The sequence below is a fragment of the Lepus europaeus genome, chromosome 14 (assembly GCF_033115175.1).
Source record: "Lepus europaeus isolate LE1 chromosome 14, mLepTim1.pri, whole genome shotgun sequence".
NCBI classification, from domain to species: Eukaryota; Metazoa; Chordata; class Mammalia; order Lagomorpha; family Leporidae; genus Lepus; species Lepus europaeus.
In genome coordinates this window covers 65752206-65774475 of record NC_084840.1, presented here as the reverse complement: position 1 = coordinate 65774475, position 22270 = coordinate 65752206, and the positions used below count along the sequence as shown (strand labels likewise).

At 37.4% G+C, this 22270-nt stretch overlaps 1 protein-coding gene across 4 annotated transcripts in view; it reads left to right on the top strand.

The window, feature by feature from the left end:
- CDC42BPA (CDC42 binding protein kinase alpha) overlaps nt 1-22270 on the top strand; it is a 352518-nt gene that overhangs the window by 317733 nt on the left and 12515 nt on the right. For all 4 annotated transcript variants that reach the window (XM_062210852.1, XM_062210850.1, XM_062210853.1 and 1 more), the window contains 5 exons: nt 431-1024; nt 3027-3124; nt 9323-9407; nt 10902-11025; nt 12378-12495. In XM_062210852.1, the coding sequence (XP_062066836.1) occupies nt 431-1024; nt 3027-3124; nt 9323-9407; nt 10902-11025; nt 12378-12495 (1019 nt within the window). The remainder of the gene's footprint in view (nt 1-430; nt 1025-3026; nt 3125-9322; nt 9408-10901; nt 11026-12377; nt 12496-22270) is intronic.

Here is a 22270-nt window from a genome sequence, read left to right as displayed (position 1 = left end):
AAATCAATCTGAGTGTAAGAAAGAAAATCCAATTTTATTTGGTATTCATAAATATAATATTCTAAGTTAGATCTTGGCAACACAGTGGATTTAAAATTTGCTACCCATAAAATACCTTCAGAGAAACTTAAATTACTCATTTTTTAAAATAGCATCTCCATGGTGAAGTTCTATAGAATTTAATGTCAATAAAAAGGTTTTTCTTAGAGATTAGATAGGCTTTTACACAAAAGCACTTTTGCCATGGCTGGCAGGCATCTCAATGCTAAATTTAATACCCAGTGTAGGTGATAAATATTTTATAATCTGTTTTCTCCATGATTTTTGATCTCTTATTCTTCTATATGTGTATCTTTGTCTTAAGTTGACTTTAGCCTTTGAATGTAATTGGAATTAAAACAGTTTGCATTATTATTATTTCTATGTGTAGAAATTATTAGAGTTGGTGACAATAAGAAGATTCATCAGATTGAACTCATTCCAAATGATCAGCTTGTTGCTGTGATCTCAGGACGAAATCGTCATGTACGACTTTTCCCTATGTCAGCTTTGGATGGACGAGAGACAGAGTTTTACAAACTGGCAGAAACTAAAGGGTGTCAAACTATAACTTCTGGAAAAGTACGCCATGGAGCTCTCACATGCCTGTGTGTGGCTATGAAAAGACAGGTCTTCTGTTATGAACTATTTCAGAGCAAGACCCGTCACAGAAAATTTAAGGAAATTCAAGTCCCATATAGCGTCCAGTGGATGGCCATCTTCAGTGAACAACTGTGTGTGGGATTCCAGTCAGGATTTCTACGATACCCCTTGAGTGGAGAAGGAAGTCCATGCAGCATGCTTCATTCAAATGACCATACACTCTCATTTATTGCACATCAGCCAATGGATGCCATCTGTGCAGTTGAGATCTCCAGTAAAGAATATCTGCTGTGTTTTAACAGCATTGGGGTATACACTGACTGCCAGGGCCGAAGATCTAGACAACAAGAACTGATGTGGCCAGCAAATCCTTCCTCTTGTTGTAAGATGCTATTTCTTGTGGCTGTCTTACCTTTCTTTTTCTTTCTATTTTATCTGTTACAGATAGTCATTATTAGTAACAGGTGTTTTTTTTTTTTTTAATCATCCTCAATGTTTCAATGTTTTGCCTCAGGATTAATTATGTTGTTTATATATATGTAAAGTAACTATACACAGTTAGGTCTAGACAGACAATTTTGGTGCTACATGTGCATAATTAAAACTAATCTTTCTGTGTGAGATTTTACTGAGGTGGATTTTTTTTAAAGCTCGTGTTATATTTTGAAATAACCCTCAATTGTTATCTTCATTGTCCTCAAACACAGCTAATAACCATAACTATCTCATAGGATTTACTCTGGAGAAGTAGTTACTAGTGAATTATTTCATCAGTTATATAGATGTGTAACGTAGCTTCTTTGAGAAGTCTTGCATTTTTATCTAAATATGTAGATATTGAAAAATCCCTCATCTTACTCTTTCAAGACATATTAGGATATTAATAAATTTTTGAATACTTTTTTTTTAGAAAGTTTGTTTATTCCAAAGGCAAAGAGAGAGAACTTCCATCTGCTGGTTCACTTCCCAAATAATCCACAACAGCCAGGGCTGGGCTAGGCCAAAGCTAGGAGCCAGAAACTTTACCCAAATCTCCTACATAGGTGGCAGAAGTCCAAACACCTGGACCTTCAACTGCCTCCCCAGGCATATTACCAGGAAACTGGATAAGAGGAGCAGCGCGGTAAACCACACTCTGATATGGAATGTACACATGCCAAGTAGCTGCTAAACCTGCTGCATCAGGACACTGACCCCTGGATGTTTCTTAATATTAAATAATAGTTGTTGTTATTGCATATTGGCCTTTTCACTGTATGAGAGACAGTAATGAGTTAATAGAGTTTTACCCTCATAGAGCTTAATGTGCAGTAGGAAAGATTCATGATAAAACAGATAATAACAAATTATCAGTGCTATAACAAGCAGAAGTACAGAGTTCTATAGACGCACATAGAGGAAGTATCTAATTAAAGTTTTTGTTTAAATACCAAAGGGAAAGAGCTGCTGGGAACTACTAGAGAATGGTTGATTATATAGGAAATAGAGCAAGATTCTCAAGATGGCCAGAGAGGATTTAAGGATTACATTGGGCAGGAATAAAGTTGCTTCCATTGTTAAAAGACAGAGGTAGAATAATGGATATGGATTCAGTAAAGTTTAAAGTTTCAGTGGAAGAAAGTTTAGGAGAGAAAACATGCTTTTTAAAGGAAAACTAGAAAATCTAGATAGAAAGAACAAAATAAAAATACCTCTGGTTCTATAGACTTTAGCTATTTTGAATGATTTGTTTCATCTGAAATATAAACTCTTACGTATGACATCGTAAGTAGAATGAATGCTGTTTTGTAACTGAGTCAGATAATAATTTTGCTTTCAATATGGACTAAAAGTTGAAATATCTGACTCTTATTTATAGCTTTGTCAGTAACACAGTTTGTGACTTAAGTTTAGGTAAATCATTGAGCCCCTCTTTGCTTGTATCACTATTTAATGATACTCGTTCTTTCAACACAAATGTTGACCTTCTTTCGTATTCATGTAACTGTGCCAAGGTGCTTTATTGCCCGTTGATAACTGGGACTAGAACACTTACCTTAAGATTGCTCTACTTTTTTTTTTTTTACAGCAACTTCTTTAGGAATAAAATACTTTAACATGTAGTGAAATACCTTTATAGAACCATAGCGAACTAGAGAATCACATGCTTGATGTTAGAATTATTCTGTATTATAAAGGCTGTATAATCTGAACCATGGTATGTCAATTCCTCTTTTATGCTTAATGTTATGTTTACTTCAAAAATGTCAGGATGTAGATATTATATGATTACAATAGGATTTTGGTGGTATTCCACTCTACTATGCAGCACAGGCCTTTTAAAGAGTTTTGGGCTTAATAGTTAAAAGTAATCAGCAGGCTGTTCCCTCCTTCCCTTCTCCCAGGTTACAATGCACCATATCTCTCAGTATATAGTGAAAATGCAGTCGATATCTTTGATGTGAATTCCATGGAGTGGATTCAGACCCTTCCTCTTAAAAAGGTAATTTAAATTATTTTTCATTAATTCGACAGTTTTTAGCATATGTAGTTGATAATTTAGAATTTAGCTAAGAATGATAAAAATGCAAATAAAAATTAGACTAGTTAATTTTATTATAGGTAGCTCAACAACATGCTATTTTTATTATATTTAGTTTCTCTGTGTAAAGTGTAATTGTGATCATCATGAGCAATTAGATTAGCCTACAATGTAAAATGTTAGTGTTACCTTCTACTTTTGGATTGAAGACCTCTGAGGGAGTATATGATTCTTATTAATTGTAGGTATTTTTCAGAGATATGTAATGTTTAATCCTTTGAGGACAGATTTTACAGGCTAAAAAATTGGTTAAACTTAAACCAAAACTGTTTAAGTGTCTTATGATTAAAAAATAGTTTTTATGTATTCCTAATAAAATGTAATATTTTCCCTTAATATTGATATATAATTTAATAACATGAAAAGAATTTTTAAAAATATAGAACTGGTATTTTGCAAAAATGAAGATTAATGGTTTCATATAGATGTGTGTATAGTATATGGGGGGCTTCAAAAAGTATGGAAAAGAGGAATTACAAGATAAGTTTATTTGAGTATGAAAAATTTTGAAACCCATGCACTTTTTTTTTTAATATTTTATGTATTTATTATTTGAAAGATAGAGAGGCAGAGAGAGAGAGACGCAGAGATTGATTTTCCATCTGCTGATTCACTTCCCCCAAGTGGCAACAACAGCCAGGCCTGGGCCAAGCAAAAGCTTGGAACTCCATCCAGTCTCCCACATGGGTGCCGGAACCCAAGAACTTGAGCCATCTTCTGCTGCTTTCCTTCGCACATTAGCAACCAGAACTCGGAACTGGTGCCCAAATAGGATGCTGGCGTTGCAGGTGGCAGCTTAACCTGCTGGACTACAATGCCAGCCCCAGATATTTATTTTGTGATATGTACTGTCTGTGAACTTTTTGAAAATTCCTTATATGTAGCATGTGTATCATTAGAGGATAGGGTTTAGAGGAGTAGATGAAAAAGTAGCGAGAGCCAGGTTGTATGTGGCTATAGGTTAAGCCTCTGCTTGAAATGCCAGCATCCCATATTGTAGTGCCACTTCAAGTCCCAGCTGGTTTGCTTCCAATCTAACTTCCTGCTAACATGCCTGGGAAGAAAGCAGAAGATGGCCCAAATATTTGGGCCCCTCCCACATGTATGAGACACCTATAAATACTCACTTAATGAACTTCAGCAACTATGTGGCCAAATCAGTTGGCTGAAGCCCTTCCTTCCCCTAATACCTGCAGAGTTTAGACCACTATTTGATTTACTAAGGGAAACAGCCCTTCTTCAAAAATCACATTGACACCAGCAGCAAAATCCACTATAGAAAAGATCAACATCCAGTTGTCAAATTTAAAAACCTTTAGATATGACCCTCAATTGCCTCTATTTGCCATATCCATATCTACCCTCAAGGCCCCCTTAGGAGTTATTTGGCAACAACACGGACCACTTTTTTGGGTACACATAGCCTGGAGCAAGTGTCATAAAATAGTTAACAAAGTAGATGCCATCCTTATGATGGGACTTAAATTAAGATATTATGGCAATAAGATTTTTAACACAGAGCCAGACATAGTGGTCCTACCCCTATCACAATTAGAACTGTCCACATTGATGCAGAATAGCATGCTCTTTCAAAGTTTAATGATAAATTTCCCAGGACAGGTTGACAATCACCTGCCAATGGACAGGCTACTCCAGACGTTACAAACCTTAGAAATAGACTATCCAAAACATGCTTTCCCTGCTAATCAACCTATACCCATGGTACCGTGCACGTTTACGGATGCCAACGAGTCACTGTTTGGAATAGTGATCAAATCTTCAACAGAAAAAGACAAGATCCATGTAGAACCCCATTCCTCATTCCTGCCCCTATCTGAGCAAGCAGTCCTGTGGTCTCCTGGTTTGAGCGCTGGTTAGTCAATGACGGGTAAGATCCCCTGGGGGACAACCTAAGACAGGCACAGCTGCATACCCTGGAAACAGGGTCAACAATGGTGTGGCCAAGAATCATGCCTCCCGTTGCTCAAAAATAAACGAAAAGGGGGAAATGTGGTGGAATGAGAAGGCCATGCCAAGATGGCCACTGGCAAGCGAGCATCAGTTACTCAGGAGTGGCTTGGGAAACCCCCTAGGAAATCACCTAGCAGCAGAGCCTGCTTGGCAAAAGGCTGTGATTGGATGGCTTTGGAAACCACATGGCAATGGAGCCTGCCTGGCAACAAGCTGTGATTGGATGGCTTTGGAAACTGCCTGGCAACAGGCTGTGATTGGTTATGGCATAAACCACCCCTTGACCGGATTGGCTGCCTTGGCTATTTAAGCTGCTATACCAACTGAAATAAATGAGTCTACGGGCTGCTTGCCTCTAGCCTGCTTTCACCCGACTACCAGGGTCTGTGTGGTGACTCCATGCCTCTTGCCCCCACCACGCTCTTCCTCTCAGAGTGAATCCACAGCAACACACCTGAATGGAGTTCCTGGCTGTTGACATCAGCCTGACCCCAGACTTGGCTATTGTGGCCATTTGTAGAAGAACCAGCAGATGGAAGGTCGTTCTTTCTGTCTCTCCTTGTCTCTTTTTATCTATCTAGCTACCTACCTGTTTGTTTATTTGAAAGGTAACTGCCTTTCAAATAAATAAACAGGTAGGTAGCTAGATAGATAATTTTTTTTTCTTCTTTTTTTAGTTATTTGACAGGTTCAGTTAGACAGTGAGAGAGAGAGAGAGAAAGGTCTTCTTCTGTTGGTTCACCCAATGGCTGCTATGGCTGGCGCTGCGCCGATCCGAAGCCAGGAGCCAGGTGCTTCCTCCTGGTCTCCCACGCAGATGCAGGAGCCCAAACACTTGGGCCATCTCCACTGCCTTCCCGGGCCACAGCAGAGAGCTAGAGTAGAAGAGGAGCAGCCGGAACTAGAACTCGGTGCCCATATGGGATGCCGGCACCGCAGGTGGAGGATTAGCCAAGTGAACCATGGCGCCGGCCCCTAGATAGATAAATCTTTAAAAGAGAAAGAAACATAGCCAAGATCATATTTTAAAATGTGCCCCAATTTTAAACAATATCAACCATGAAAAATCTCCTGTTAATAGTAGAGAGGATAAGCCAGATTGTCTGAGAGATGTCACTCAGGAAGAAAGCAAGCCTAATCTTCATAAGCAAATAGGAGATGAAAGAGCTTCTCTCTGCCATATGAAAACTGTAATGAATTTTACCTAAAAGATTATTTTAGAAAATAGGAAGTGCACCAAAAAAGTATATGTACTAAATTGGAGAGGGGGGAAATTCCCTCAGGCAGTGACCTCTATTACTAAGATTTGATTTGGAAGCCAACTCATAACTCAGTAAAAAAACTGCTAAACTCAGGCATTATATAATAGAACTGCTGACATGACCTTAATTCCAGAGGTGCAAAGGGTGTAATTGAATTTAAGAACAATGTATCTCATCCATTAAGTCATTAAATAGATCATAAAAATCTGATACATTTTATAAGTACTGAATGGTTAACAGTGGTATATAAATAAAATGAGCTTGCACTACTCAGAAAGTATGGCCCTTGTGAAGCTTAATAATAAACTGATCAGTGAACTTACCTTCTTATTTAATATTTAAGAGCCAGAACATAACCAATATCACTGCAACTTCTCCCTTATTCCTTATCCCATAACCCTATCTCTCCACAGAGAAAATCATTATCCTGAATGTTTTGCTTCTCACTACCTTGCTTTCCTTAAAATATAGAAGTTTTGCATATTTAAGTACCCCTAAACAGTATATTGTTTTGTTTTGCTTGGTTATGACTTTTATCAAAATGTTCTAATATGTTGCCATTTTTGCCTTTCTTTACTAATTTGCTATAACTTTTAAAATTCATCCATGTTACTACATATACTATTACATTTTTTCACAACTATAAAATATTATGTTGAGTGACTATATCATACTATTTATCCTTTCTCTGATTGACAAGGCATTTGAATTATTTTATAGCATTTTGCTATCGTGAATGTTGTCACATATGTCTGTGTTTGTGTGTGTGTGTGAGTGTGTGTGTGACAGGCAGAGTTAGACAGTGAGAGACAGAGAGAAAGGTCTTCCTTCCATTGGTTTACCCCCCAAATGGCTGCTACAGCTGGCGCACTGTGGCTGACACACAGCGCCGATCCGAAGCCAGGAGCCAGGTGCTTCTCCTGGTCTCCCATGCGGGTACAGGGCCCAAGCACTTGGGCCATCTTCCACTGCCTTCCCAGGCCACAGCAGAGAGCTGGAATGGAAGAGGGGCAACCAGGACAGAACCAGCACCCCAACCGGGACTAGAACCCAGAGTGCCGGCGCCGCAGGCGGAGGATTAGCCGAGTGAGCCGCGGCGCTAGCCGCATATGTCTTTATGTATGCATAAGTTTCAGAGTCATAAGTCCATGAGTAGAATTGATCAGATATGGGAAATGTGATTGCTCAGCTTTAAAGATAATGTCTTATTGTTTTCCAAAGTAATTATACAAATTAACACTCCCATCAACAGTGTATAACAGTTCTTACTGATCTCCATCCTCTGTAATACTTGTCAGAATTCATACTTTCTGAAAATGATTATAAAGTAATATCCCACTGAAGTATTAATTTGCTTGTCCCCAGTTAACTGTGTAGTTGAGAATCTTGTGTTTGTCATTCATATTTTTTCCTCAGTGAAATGCCTGGTCATATGTTTTACACACGTTGCTGGATTTTTTTTTTATTGGGATTCTTGTATAATGTGGATATTGGGCTAGTAATGGATGTGGTAAATTTCTTCCCTGCCTATGACATACCTATTCATCTGACAGATATTTTGCTACACAGACATTACTAGTTTTAGTGTGGTTAACTCTCTAGGTTTGTCTTTTTGCTCTTGATTAGGAATTTTTCCTACCTCAGAGTCATAAAGATATTACCTCTCTTTTCCTCCAAACATTTTAAAGTTTTTATTTAAGATTTATTTATTTATTTGAAAGGTAGAGTGTCAAAGATCTTCTATCATTCCCAAATGGCTGCAATAGCCAGATCTATACTAGGCCAAAACCAGGAGCCAGGAACTCTATTCTGGTCTCCCACATAAGTGGCAGGGACCCAAGTACTTGGGCCATCTTCTGTTGCCTTCCCGAGGTCAAAGCAGGAAGCTGGATCAGAAGTGGAGTGGCTGGGACTTGAACTAGCACTACAATATAGGCTACTAGCATTGGAAGCAGTAGCTTAACCTGCTGTGCCTCAAATGCTGGTGCCTGTGTATGTATTTTTTGTATGTGATTATTGAATCCATATAACCAGTTGTTCCATGACCATGTATTGACAGTCTTGTTTTCCCCTGTCATCTGCATGTTCATTTCCATCGTAGTTTTTGGTAATAAGAATTCATAAAGCTGCTTATGTTGGTATGTTCTTAATATAATTATTTAGTCATTAATGGCTTTAAAAAGTCAAATTTAAAGTTTAAATGATAAGAAGTACAGGGTGGGAAGTGGGGTTGGGGCCACAGTATGGCCTCAGCATTATAAAATAAAGCCCTAGATATCCTCATTTTTCACTGTCAACCTATAGGATCCTGAACTGTCATTGTTGCCACACTGAAGTTGCTTCTGTTTGTTCACGTCTTTTATCTGAATGTGAAAGGCATATCTTCCATCCTTGTAACCATAACACTGAACAGAGTCTCAGCAAATATTAATAGTGGATAAATGACAAGAGTAATGCAATTTACAATGTTTCCGTTGATATGATAGGAATGGGCATTTGGTCCCCACTGTAGGCTATTGGCCATCTGTATAAAAAAACTAATCTTTGGTGTCCTGTCCCTTTAGAGAATAAAACTGATATGAAGGATGATATGCTAAAAAATAAAGTTTAAATATGTTCCAACTACATTTTATTTATTTGATTGCTCAGAATAATTTCTTTAAAACATTATTTTAGATTTATTTGTTTAAATTACATAATGTTACACCTCTACAGTCAGAATTATTGTAAATTTTCTGATTTTTTTCTGACAGGGCTGTATATTAAAGTAACTAACTGGTCTTAATTTTATAAATAAACTCTACATGTCATGATTTAATTTCTAAGGATGTTGTTGAAATACTAATTGTATTTTTTATTATTTTAGGTTCGACCCTTAAACAGTGAAGGATCATTAAATCTTTTAGGATTGGAGACAATTAGATTAATATATTTCAAAAATAAGATGGCAGGTGAGAAAATGCATAATTAATAGGATAGCTTTGATGGAAAGATGATCTCTAAACTGACTGCTCAAGGGCACATGAATAATAAAGCAGGGGCCAGGTTTAAATTCAGGTGTGTCTTACTCCAAAGTCTGTAATCCTGGCCATTGTCATACTGTGGAGTAACAAAGTAAGTAGAGAAAGTATAACTGAATTTGTCGTTATTGTATTTGTAATATTGCACACCCTAACCAAAATTCATTACAATAAAATTATGAATCATCCAGAACTCCAGTTTGGGACTTCAAGAATCCTTTTCCTGCCATTGCAGAAGGCTCGGCACTTATGAAGTGCAGATGGCTACATGGGAAGATGAAAAACGAGGAAATTCAGAAGCGTGCAAAGAATTAGGAGAGAAAATGGGATACTGGGTTTTACAGATAGGGGAAGGGCCTTTGATCTGTAACCAAAGTAGTGAAGTGAGATTGTCACACACAGGATTATAAATCAGATTGTAAGAAGCCAGGGAGACGGTCCACATGCTATTAAATGTGTTTTACCAGGGTGTGCTCAGTTTAAATTTCACTTTTTTTTTTTTTTAAGAATTCATATATTTATTTGAGAGACAGAATTAGACAGAGATAATGAGAGACAGAGAGGTCTTTCTGTTTCTACTGGTTCACTCCCTAGATGGCCACAACGACCGGAGCTGGGCTTATCTGAAACCAAGAGCCAGGAGCTTCTTCCGGGTCTCCCATGCAGGTGCAGGGGCCCAAGCACTTGGGCCATCTTCCACTGCTTTCCCAGGCTCATTAGCAAAGAGCTGAATCAGATGAGGGGCAGCTAGGACATGAACTGTCACCCACATGTGATGTTGGTATGTCAGGTTAAGGGTTAACCTACTACGCCACAGCACTGGCTCCCTAAATTTCACTTTTAACAAATATTATTGTAGTTCTCTATTCTGTATAATAAAGTCATTCTCATGTCATTTTGACAAATTAATGCAGAACAGAGGCATTCATACTTTTCTGATCTTCTGTGGTAGATTCTTTTAATAAAAATGTAGCTTTGATACATTCTGTATCTAAAATCGTATTTAGATTGATTTTAATATAGTTTAAAAACATTGGCCTCAAGACAATATGTTAAAATTTTATCTTTTGAGGGCTAGCACTGTGGTGTAGAGGGTAATGCCACCACCTGCCTTGCTAGCATCCCATATGGGTGCCGGTTCAGGTCCCTGCTGCTCCTCTTTCAATCCAAATCTCTGCTGTGGCCTAGGAAAGCAGTAGAGATGGCCCAAATGCTTGGAAAATATTTTCAAAGCTATATTTAAGCATATATCTGTTTATGTTCTGTTGAAAATTACTGTTTATTTACTATGATTATTAGTCTAGAACTTTGAGAAATCAGAATTGTATATTGATTCATGTTAGTATAGTCTTGGAGATTAATGGATAAAAAGCATTTTAACAGCTTAAAGAACATCATTATTCTTTGTGTGTGTATTTTGCACAGAAGGGGATGAACTGGTGGTTCCTGAAACATCGGATAACAGTCGAAAGCAAATGGTTAGAAATATTAATAATAAGCGCCGTTATTCCTTCAGAGTCCCAGATGAGGAAAGGATACAACAGAGGAGGTAAATATTTCGTTTTTATTTAGCATCCATACATGCTTGTAGCATCTGAAGAACTATTTGGTGATAATACCATATATGACTTGGAAGAAAAGTTTTCCATCTGAAAATTGGTCATTCATTTGTAGTATCAAAAACTGCAATAATGACTATTAACTCCTTAGTGTTATTTTATTAACACTCTCAAAGTTATGAATATACCCTAGATTAAAATATCATATTTTGGTTGACTTAGGGAGTAATTATAATTTTAGGGATATGTGCCTTGTTACATTGTAAACATAGAACACATCTGTGAATACAATAAACTTGTAATATGTTGAAGAAATTCAGATGGAGCTAGTGTTGTGGTGCACTGGCATCCCATATTGGAGTGCCAGTTCAGCTTCAGCTGCTCTGCTTCCAATGCTGCTGCCTGCTAGGAAAGCACCAGAAGATGGCCTTAGTACATGGACCCTTGCCACACATGTGAGAGTCCCAGATGGGCTTCAGGGATCCTGGCTTCAGCCTGGCCCAGCTGCAACCAATGTGGCCACTTGGGGATTCAACCAGCAGATGGAAGAGCTCTCTGTCTCCCTCTACCTCTCTGTCCTGCCTGTCAAATAAATAAATTTTTAACAAAAAAAGAAACTCACATTGACTTTTGTCTTTATGAACTAACAGAAATAGGCTGTGTAGTATGTAGTATTTCTAGTAACATACAAGAATGTTTCTTTTAATTTTTTTTTTAATTTATTTGACAGGTAGAGTTATAGACAGAGACAGAGAGAAAAAGAGAAAGATCTTCCTTCCGTTGGTTCACTCCCCAAATGGCCGCGGCTGGTGCTATGCCTATCCGAAGCCAGGAGCCAGGTGCTTCTTCCTGGTCTCCCATGTGGGTGCAGGAGCCCAAGCACTTGGGCCATCCTCCACTGCCCTCCTGGGCCACAGTAGAAAGCTGGCCTGGAAGAGGAGCAACTGGGACTAGAACCTGGCACCCATATGGGATGCCGGCGCTGCAGGCGGAGGACTAACCAAATGAGCCACAGCGCCGGCCCCGACAAGAATGTTTCTAAAAATGTTATCACTGATTTTAAAAGCATGTAAATGTTCAGAATTATCTGTAAAATAGAGCTACTTTAGTGTCTAAGTATTTAAAAGAACTTCTGTTCTCTCACCCAAAATCTTAAGATCTTTTATTTGAAATGAAATATTCTAAGAGTGTGAACTCCTAAGTGTATTGTTATTCTATTTATATCCTTACTGATATGATTTAATAATTTCACTTTTATAAAAAATATATAAAGATGCTTAATTTGTTAAGCTATCTAGATTAATGGTAGGAAAGGTGTCTAAACAGATGTTTTGTCTTACAGGGAGATGCTACGAGATCCAGAAATGAGAAATAAATTAATTTCTAACCCAACTAATTTTAACCACATAGCACACATGGGTCCTGGAGATGGAATACAGATCCTAAAAGACCTGCCCATGGTAAGAGGAACAGAGTGAATGTGAATGGGATGAAGAATAAGTGAGAGTTAGGTAAAGGGAAATATAATATACATATAATGTATAGATAGAGGCTAGAGTAAATACAAAGAGTACAAAAGATACTTTTATTTCAGTGTATCATAGCATATATGATGACATGTTTAATGAGAAAAACATAATACATAGACATCTGTGAAAAGCAAAAAAATCAAGTTCTTTAGTCTTACTCTACAAATCTCTGCCATACCTAAATTTACTGTTGTTGGTGGAAGAAATTGCCAGTTTGTAGAGGCTCTCTACCAGGTTCAGAATGTGGTTATGAAATGACTAAAATTTCATACAGATACTTTGCCTTTTTTTCCCCAGAAAATTATACTAGCTTGTTCACTAATGGTCTCACTTCTCAGCTAATTGTAAAGCTAAATCTTTTTCCTTTGCTCTGTTACAAACGTGTTACCAGATCAGTTACACATATAAACATACAACATAGAAGAGCTGCTATGTTTTAACAATATGAAAATTGGGTTCTCAGATTTTTTATGTTTAGAATAAGAATATTATTGGAATTAGTTAATAATTCCAGACCCTGTCCTAAACATTTTTTTATAGTACTCTCCACAAACTATTAAAACTTTAATATGACAGTTGTTAATTAGTGTTGTTAACTTTTGTACCGAATTTTAAATTAAAATTTATATTTCATGGTAGTTTGAGAGATTATTGGTGAATCTTTAATCAAATGTTTTTCTGAGGAAATTTATCTTAACCACATTATCAACACTACCGCACTACTGTGATAGAAAATATACATATCACTAAGAAAATGACAGGTAATATAGTTTGATGTGCAGTCAACATTTTAGCATAAAAACTTAAAAGGGAAGTTTTACACTTAATTCCTGGAGAGAAAAAAATGATTTATATTCTTTGCAGTCTCAGTTCTTTGTTGCAGATATCCCTATTAATCAGTTGCTTATGAATAAATGTGACATTCTTAGTGTTATCTTTATTCATCATCAAAACATTATTACATAGTCATAATAATAGTCCTTCCTTTAAGGAGTACAAATTATCATTTATCCTCTTAGAACAGAGATTTTTATTAGCTATGTTGAATAAACACAAAGTATGCAAAAACTAAATAATACATTACAAATAATATTGGCATAGTAGAAGTAAGAAATTAAAGTTGAGCATACTCAATATTAAAACTATTCTACTTGACTGTTATATTTAAAAGCTTATACTATTTTTTTCAACTTTTACCTGGGAGTAAATTACAAATTTCTCTCTGTTCTTTTCCTATTATGAACATTAACTTAAAATCCTCAGTCCAATTCTCTTTAAATCTCAGAAGTAAACATCACATAATCCTACAGTCAAAAGCCTCTATCCTTTTCCATTTACAAGTTACATGTCAGGCATAAAATACCTTAATTGAATTTTTGAAGTTATGGTAAACCGTTTAAAGATTACTATATTTTAACATATTTGAAAGCTCAAGTGTTATGAAGTGTTTCAATTGAACTTTTTGAAATTTGGTTTGGAATAGTTTTTCACTACATAATATGTAGTGATACAGGGATATAAATTTCAGACATGCATGCTACAAGGCAGCACATCAACAAATACAAAATTCTTTGTAACAAGGTTTTAATAGGTATTATCCTTTTAAAATTAAAATTTATTTCACTTTTGCTTCGTTTTGTTGCACAAAGGAGGATATACTTTCCATCTCACCATAGCAAGAATTATCAAAAGTTTCTGTAAAATCCCAGTACATTCTACATATTACAGTATTTTTCTTGGAATGGGATAGTTTCAATATTCAACAGAATGTTGCTCATAGCAATTATCAATGTTTTTGTAAAAATCATAGTATATCCTATAAATTATAGTATTTTTCTTTGAATGGGATAGTTTGAGGTTTTTTTTGTTTGTTTGTTTGTTTTTTGTTTTTGTTTTTGTTTTGACAGGCAGAGTGGACAGTGAGAGAGAGAGACAGAGAGAAAGGTCTTCCTTTTGCCGTTGGTTCACCCTCCAATGGCCGCCGCGGCCAGCGCACCGCGCTGATCCGATGGCAGGAGCCAGGTGCTTCTCCTGGTCTCCCATGGGGTGCAGGGCCCAAGCACTTGGGCCATCCTCCACTACACTCCCTGGCCACAGCAGAGAGCTGGCCTGGAAGAGGGGCAACCGGGACAGAATCCGGTGCCCCAACCGGGACTAGAACCGGTGTGCCGGTGCCGCAAGGCAGAGGATTAGCCTGTTGAACCATGGCGCCGGCGGGATAGTTTGAGTTTTTAATGAAATGTTACTGTGCTTGGCATTCTCCTCCCCTGAGTTGAGAAATCAATTTGCTAGTGTTCCAGAGTTCTTTCAGACCTCACTGTACAATAAGGCCATGCCCCCAATGCTAAAATCTCACATTTCAAACATCATGAGAAATTTATATCAAAGCATCCATTTTGACTTTACTTTTTCTCCCTTCACCCTCCCACCACTCTAAAGTGAAAGAAATCTATATATCATCTTTTGTTCAGAGTAAGACCTGGCTTTATTACTAAGCAAGTTCAGATAGCATTTCCCAAAGTTCAGTCCCCCAGCTGACTAATACATGACCGTCTCTGCTGGATATCCAGTTAGACTGTTTGACTAGTTTTTGATATTTGGTTTTCTTAGCCCATGACCACCCTGTTGGTTCTTGCTGGCATTAGCACAAACGACAAGTGACATTTTGCCCTGGCAATTTAATCCAAATTGTAATGAGCATTCCATTCCTTTAATGTTTTCATATCAGGTAGGCACTTTTGTATTTCCAGGACAAGAAGTGGGCATAAATTTTTGAAACCTGTTTCTTCACCTGTACATGTAGTATGTATGCATCATATATTTTATGTGTCTGAATTCCCATTTCTCACATCCATATTTTATTTGTGCATGACTGTTCTCATTTCAGTGCCAAAGGACATATAAGCTGAGGTTTTTTATAGACATCCAGTTAATTGCCTAATAAATATTCCTTTGGTACTTTCTATATGCCCAGAACCATGCTTATTTCAGAATATACATTGGTAAACAATACAATAATATGCATGTCTGAAAATAATAACAATAATATGCACATTTTTGCCTGTGTATGTATCTGCTGATTTAAGTTAGTGATATTTTAATACAGTTTCAGATTTTCATATGTTCTTTCCACTGAAGTCAAATTATTATGAGCTATTCTCAAAAAAATATAGATGAATTAAGTTTGCCTTTTAACTTATAAAAGAGCTTTCAGTTACCAAAGACATGTGTTACCATCTGTGCAAGAGCATGTGCCCCATTTTTTTATGTTTTAATTTATCAAACCAATATTGCTCCCAATGAAATACTTATAAGCTTGGAAAGTTTATTAAATATCTTCTGAAGCCACTTTTGTTTATTTTATGCCTAGTGATTCTGAAATAGGGTTGCTTGCTTATTGAGCATTGAAGAGCCAGTAATGCTAAAAGAGTCATTTTCTTATCTCCTATATCAGATGTGAACCTTGTCTTAGAAATGTATAACGTATTTGTTTGCTTGAATCTTTTTTACCACTTACCTTTTGTTTCTGGTAATAAAGGACAGATTTTCTGCAATTGAATAAAAGAATAATATTTTACCTATAGAATTATTTTTAGCACATTACATTTTTCTAATAAACTATAACTTTCTTTTAAGCATAGATAATTTGTAAGGTCTTTTTGCAGTAAGCTTATCTCCACTGACAAGAGCATGAATTTAATCTGCTTTCTCTTCAGGAAGTCATTCAGCTTGGCCTCTAACGAAAGGATCATATTTTCTTAGAAACAACTAGTTATTCATTAAGAAAATTCCCTGGTGACTGATGGCTCCTAAATATTCAGAATTATATTATCTGAAAAATTAGAATCCTTGGCTTCAAAAGTGTTTTATCTTTGGCATTGCATTATTTCATTTTTTAAAAATGTACCTGAATATTGAAGGGAAAATTTTTTTTGCCTTATTAAATAAATGAAGATAAGTTTGAACTATGGGAGATAAGCTAACAAATAGTACATTCCATAGTTGTTTTTCTTATAGAGAAATAAGATGAGTAAAAGAAAACGTGTATAACAAGTCTACAAATACCAGAAAATGGATTTCTAAAGAAACAGTTTCAGAACACAGCTAGTTAGGTTCACTTGTCCTTTTTTTTTTTTTCTTTTTTTAATTTTTTTTTAAGATTTATTTTATTTATTTGAAAGGCTGAGCTACAGAGAGAGAATGAGAGAGAAAGAGAGAGAGGTCTTCCATCTACTGGTTTACTCCTCAGATGGCTGCAATGGCCAGGCTTGGCCAAGCCAAAGCCTGGAACCAGGAGCTTCCTCTAGGTGTCTCCCATGTGGATGCAGGGGCCCAAGCGTTTGGACTGTCCTCCACTGCTTTCCCAGGAACATTAGCAGGGAGCTGGATTGGAAGTGGAGCAGACAGGATTGGGAACAGTGCCCATATGGGATGCTGGCACTGCAGGCGGCCGTTTCACTCCCTACACCACAATGCCACCCTCTTTTTTTTTTTTTTTTTTGACAAGAAGAGTTAGATAGAGACATAGCAAAAGGTCTTCCTTTTTCCATTGGTTCACCCCCCAAAATGGCCGCCATGGCCGGCGCACTGTGTCTGGTGCACTGCACTGATCCGAAGCCAGGAGCCAGATGCATCCTCCTGGTCTCCCATGTGGGTGCAGGGCCCAAGCACTTGGGCCATTCTCCACTGCCTTCCCAGACAACAGCAGAGAGCTGGACTGGAAGAGGAGCAACCGGGACAGAATCCAGCGCCCCGACCGGGACTAGAACCCGGGGTGCTGGCACCGCAGGCAGAGGATTAGCCAAGTGAGCCATGGCGCCGGCCCACCCTCTGTTTTTAATTTTCATTTTTAAGAAAGAGAGACACGGGTAGGGGTGGGGAGGAGAGAACTACTGTCTGCTGGTTCACTCCCCAGTTGCCTGCAGTGGCTCCCACTGAGACCAAAGTCAGGAATTGAAACTCAACCCCAGTCTCGGAGCACAAGGGCAGCAGGAACCCAATTACTTGAGTCATCATTACTGCCTTCCAGGGTCTGTATTAGCAGAAACTGGAGTCAGGAGCCAGAGGTGGATACTGAATCCAGATACATCTTAACCAGCTCTTAACTGCTAGGCTAAACACCCGCCCCTACTATTGCTTTCTTAAGCTTTGCTTTTTTTTCCTGTTCAAATATATTGTGAGTTTGTGCCATGTTTAGGTCATCTCACGTAACAGAACACTGAACTAAACTCTGAGAATTTCTTCACATCTCTGTTAAGTCCAGTTTGTACGCACTTAACTATGGTAATAAAAGAGCAATTTTATAAGGAGTATGCTGTTTTGTAAATGAGCTGTTTAAGTAACTAGCAAGAGGATTACAAAATTTAACTTTCTAAAGCCTAAAAGTATTTCATTAATGATTCAATTCTGATACAAGATATTACTTCATTTTTACTATGTGTATGTTGTCTGAAATGTCACATATAACCAGTGAATACATCCTCATCACCTTACCACTTTGTTTTCTTCTTTCTGTTGTTTTTGATAGCCAGGTTTCCCTTATCCATCCCCTCATCATCAGTCCGGTCTGATCTCCTCTCCGATCAACTTTGAACACATCTATCACATGACTGTTAATTCTGCTGAAAAATTTCTCTCTCCTGATTCCATAAACCCTGAATATTCCCCGCCTCTGCGCTCTGTCCCTGGTACACCCAGCTTTATGACTCTGAGGGTATGGACAGCTGAGTCAGGTGTTAACTTGTACTAACCGTGTACGGATATCCTGTTGCCTGGCCTAATAAGTAACGCTACTGAGGTGGTACCATTTTGTGAACATTTTCCTTTGACCTTTTTCTCTTCAGCCTTTGCTCTTCCTCTGTTTATTGTCCTCTTCCAGTTCTATTTTGTTTCATCTTTTGAGGAAAAAGATGGAAGAATAGGGAAGATTTTAATTTTCATTTTTGAAACTATATTAGAGATTTATCTATGTTTCGTAGAAGGTTTTCTCATCATGGTATTTTCTATTACAGATACCATTCTAACAAAAGGCCCTTATATTTAATGAGGTTAGAGTCTATGGTAGAGCCAATCCACAGACTTTCTGCCTACAATAAACTCTTTGTGAAAAGCTTAGCAATCCTCCAAAAAATGTGTATAATACTATTACTGAGAAAGAGAAATATATTCAAAAATAAGATAGATTTTATCATGTTGGAGTTGTTGATATTCGTGTAATTTCAACCAGGATACACTCAAAGAGGAAGTAAACAATGCTTGCTGTATTCTGAAGGACCATGACATCTGTTGTTGGTCTCTTCTGTTCAGCATTTTGTCTTTGTTACCAGTGACTTAGAAGTGGGATGGAGAGCTGGTGGTCATTAAAGTTGAATATCTATATGACCACCAAATATGCTGATACTGACTTCAGGGGAACGTTTTATGAAGTTAATTTTTCAGATAATGAAATATTTAGAGCAGACTTTTCCCATAATGCCTCCTGACCTGGAAAAGTTGGTAACATTGATTTTTTTTTTAGGAATATGTCTAGTAATTTTCCAATAAGAAAATTAACCAAAAGAGTGAGAAGTTTATTTTTTGTTTGTATTGTAAAATTATTCTAAATTATTCTAAATATCACCATCATTAAATTTTAATGTCATTTAAATATCTTAATTGACAAAATAAAGGTAACCATGATAAAATAAGTCTGAGTTTGCTTAGTAACAGATTGTAGGAAGTGGAGTCCAGGTGAATGTTATGTAAACTACTTAGTCAAGAACTTTTCTTGACAGAAGTAATGAAAGTGTTGCTTAAGTTAATCATCATAGAAATGCCACTCTATCAGTGGAAGTTTTACCTTAATCTTAAACATGATCACACTTAGAACAAGAGGCTTAGCTTTCTAAGCTGTTTATGATGAAGTTTATTATTAATTGACAATGATAGACTGTTTTGTTATAAAGCATTTTTCAGTATATCATTCCTTTGTTACTTCAGCATTCACTGTTACTAAGGAACAGTGTGTTTTATAAGGTTAATTTTTGCCATTTATTCTAGGGTAAGTTTATTTTATAGAGAAGCAAATCAACAGTGTATCTTAAAGCTTATATAAAAAGTAGTAACAAAATCTACAGTTTGATATTGCCATCTCTTTTTGAAAAGCTTTTCTTTGCTATGCTGTGCACATGTTGCTTGTGTTTTCTGGGTTGCTAATATTTGTGTGAATGATAAATTTATAGTGTTGACTATTTCCATCTTAAATTTCTTTATTTTCTTAAAAACGGGTAATACATTTGCTCTAAACAAATAACACACTAGGAATTACATGGATTTTGCAAATTTGGTCTATAAACCAAAATGGCAGTGGTTGAATTTGGGGCCAGCTTACCAACCAACTTTCAGTAAGTGTGATTCTTCAAAATGTATGATTTGGAGTTTTTCAAGTCATGTTATTGCTTGTTTCCTCATTGCTAGCTTTGGCTTTCCTTTAGCTGTTTTTCCTTAACTTTTTTTTAGTTGTCTCAGATTCACATGAGGAATCTAATAGTACGAAATTATTCAGAACCATGACCTCTCCTTTGGGCTTCACAATTGCATAGCAACTGGGAACCAGTTCTAGATTTTCATTAATAACTAAAAATATTTTTAGCTATGCTAGTGCATTTCTTTATTGCTTATATCTTTTAACTTCAAAAGCCTTAAATGTTTGTGTTCATTTCATTATATTCCGTGTTGTTTTTGAACTATATTATAGACAAGAAATTATTAGCATGTAAATCAGATTATTTGAAGAATTTAACACCATTTAATTCATCAATTACCAGAAAATATTCTGCCCAAACAATACAAGTATAAATGCACTTTGTAAAATCTTCAAAACACACACACACATATATCAATATAAACTAGAATACTATGTGTTCTACAGAAAGGATCTGAAAATTCATCCATTACATTGCCAACTGAATTAATCCCAGTAGTTGAAGTAGAAAATTGGGATTGTAGATGTAACCCAGTATCTTATTTGGCAGCTGTTTTAGGTGTTAGAGTTCAGTGTTATTATTGTTAGGTTTTAGGATTTTATGGTTGGAAGGAGGAGACGAGTGGCTAGTTAAAGTGGAAAAGACTTTAATTTAGGGAGGACAGAACAGAGGGTAAAGAGAGAGTGAGTGTTGAGCCTGCCTGGGCAGAGAGCAGGGGTTTGAAGCCGGGCTTCACTCCCTTTGAACAACAGGCAATCCCTTCTTAAGGAGTTTTTTGGGGGAGGTGCAAAGCACCACAAGGACCCTGCTAAGGTGGGTGGGAGGCATGCAGAAAGGCTCCTTGGTGGAGTTCACAGTGCATTTGTTTCAGCAGTTTGGAATGTCCCAGGTTGGGGGCTTTCTGGGTCAGTAAACATTCTCCTAGACTTTAGATTGACTACCTGCACTCAGTCTCATCAGTCCTGGGGGATCAGGCCCAGGGTTTTAACAGTCATAGTAGTAGTTTATAGCGTAAATGATGACTAATGAAATGAAGTTAGAAACAGTCACATGGGGCAGTTGTTTGGCCTAGCAATTAAGACTCCCATTAAGATGCTCTCGGCCCATGTCAGTGTTACTGGGTTCAATACCTGACTCTGGCTGCTTACTTCAGCTTCCTGCTAGTGCACACCATGAGAGGTGGCAGTGAGAACTCTATTAATTTGACTGTCTGCCAACCACAGGGGAGACCTGGATTGAGTTCCAGGCTCCAAACTTCAGCCTGGCCCAGCCCCAGCCATTGCAAGCATTTGGGGGAGTGAAACAGCTGATGAAGAGCTTGCTTGGGCACTCTCTGTCTCTCCCTCCCCTCCCTCTTTCCCTTTCTTCCTCTCTCCCTCTCCATGTATGTGTGTGTGTGTGTGTGTGTAAGAGAGTCTCTCTGCCTCTAGAATAAATAAAAATTTAAAAAGAAAGAGTCACATACTATATTCTTACTAAATAACCAGGGCAAACTGGACTGAGGTCACCAATGAGTGAGCTGAGATTACCAGAGAATGAGTATAAATGAGAGGGTTCCTATCAGTAGTATTCCCCAAGTTTTATGTGTCTAAAGGGCAGGTACGAGGACATTTAGTTAAAAAAAAAAAAAAAAAGTATAATTTAGGCCTTTTCTCTTGTGAAAACTTGGAAAGTATCCAGCTAAGTTAGATCTCTAATGATATTGAAGATCATAAGTCCTGAACAAACCCAAGTCATACCACAAACACTAATTGCCAATGTGTGGCAGGTAGATGAGTAAAATTATCTGATATGTTCTTAACTTTAAGATACCAGAAAAAAGAATGCTTACAGATCCTCGGTGATTTAAAGATTGAGTTTTTTTATTATTATTATTTGACAGGTATAGTTATAGACAGTGAGAGAGAGAGACAGAGAGAAAGGTCTTCCTTCCGTTGGTTCACTCCCCAAATGGCCGGCGCTGCGCCAATCAGGAGCCAGGTGCCTCTTCCTGGTTTTGCATGCGGGTGCAGGGCCCAAGCACTTGGGCCATCCTCCACTGCCCTCCCACGCCACAGCAGAGAGCTGGACTGGAAGAGGAGCAAACGAGACTAGAACGTGGCCCCCATATGGGATACAGGTGCCACAGGCAGAGGATTAACCAAGTGAGCCATGGCGCCAGCCCTGATTGAGTGCTTTTGAAACGGTAAAACAAGGTAGAGAATTCTAAGTTTAAAATACACTAATGGGGCAAACACTGTTGT